The 888-nt window shown below is 65.1% G+C and overlaps 1 protein-coding gene across 1 annotated transcript in view; it reads right to left on the bottom strand.

The window, feature by feature from the left end:
- The window catches only part of N4BP3 (NEDD4 binding protein 3), a 2,478-nt gene that overhangs the window by 691 nt on the left and 899 nt on the right, over nt 1-888 (bottom strand). The window contains 2 exon segments of the mRNA XM_029084076.1: nt 3-381; nt 612-888. The exon segment at nt 612-888 is cut by the window's right edge and continues 22 nt beyond it. Coding sequence (XP_028939909.1) covers nt 3-381; nt 612-888 — 656 coding nt within the window.

The following is an 888-nucleotide window of genomic DNA, read 5'->3' as shown; positions in this document are numbered from 1 at the left end:
ACCACCCCGGGCTCGCCCCCCCTGTCCTGTGGCCACAAATGACACCAGGGCAGGGAGCTGCTGCCCCCGTCCTGGCTCCACAGCCAGGAGGGTGGCAACAGGGAAGGAAGGAAGGGAACTCACCTCCCACTTAGTCTCCTCCAGCTTGGGGCTGACGCGCTCACCCTGGGGCTGCCGGAGCTTGGCCTCCTCACACTGGCACTGCTGCATGTTCAGCTCCTCCTGCAGCCGCTTCTTCTCCTGCTGCGCCTTGTAGAGCTGCAGCTGCAGCGCCCGCTGCCCGCGCTGTGCCTGCTGCATCACCTGCTGCAGCCGCGCCACGTACATCTGCTTCAGGTCCTCCAGCTCGTCCAGCCACAGCCGCTGCTTGTCCTCAAACACCTGCCAGCACAGGTGGATGCGGTGAGTGTCCATAGCCTGCCCCTGTGCGGGGCAGCCCCAGGGAGGGATCCCAGGAAGTTCTGTGATGTTGGGTCCTCCCATGCTTGGACATTCCCAGCCCATCATCCACCATGGCAGGACACCGAATTCTTCACCGCTCCTTCCACCCAGGCACTGCTGCCCCACACCCTGCCCAGGGCACCCAGCACAGCCCCAGCCCCACAGCTCACCTGCGTGAAAGGGTCTTCAGTCTCACTAAGGCTCCTCTTAAGCTGCCGCAACTCTCCTCCCGTCTCCTGCAGCCGGTCCTCCAGCTGCTTCACCGCATCCTCCAGCGAGTAGGTGAACTCGTAGGGCGGTGGGGGCTCCCCGGGGCTCTGCAGCCGGCTCAGCGTGGCCATGCTTTTGCAGGACAGAGGTGCCTTCTCAGGGGCCAGGGGGTCCCTGGGGCTCCGGGAGACCCTGTCCAAGGAGCCCCCAATGTGGTTGATGTGGCCCATGGAGGCA

Source organism: Antrostomus carolinensis, unplaced genomic scaffold (genome assembly GCF_000700745.2).
Source record: "Antrostomus carolinensis isolate BGI_N321 unplaced genomic scaffold, ASM70074v2 scaffold36803, whole genome shotgun sequence".
Classification (NCBI taxonomy): domain Eukaryota; kingdom Metazoa; phylum Chordata; class Aves; order Caprimulgiformes; family Caprimulgidae; genus Antrostomus; species Antrostomus carolinensis.
The sequence above is the reverse complement of the archived record's forward strand: the minus strand, read 5'-3'. Positions and strand labels throughout refer to the sequence as shown.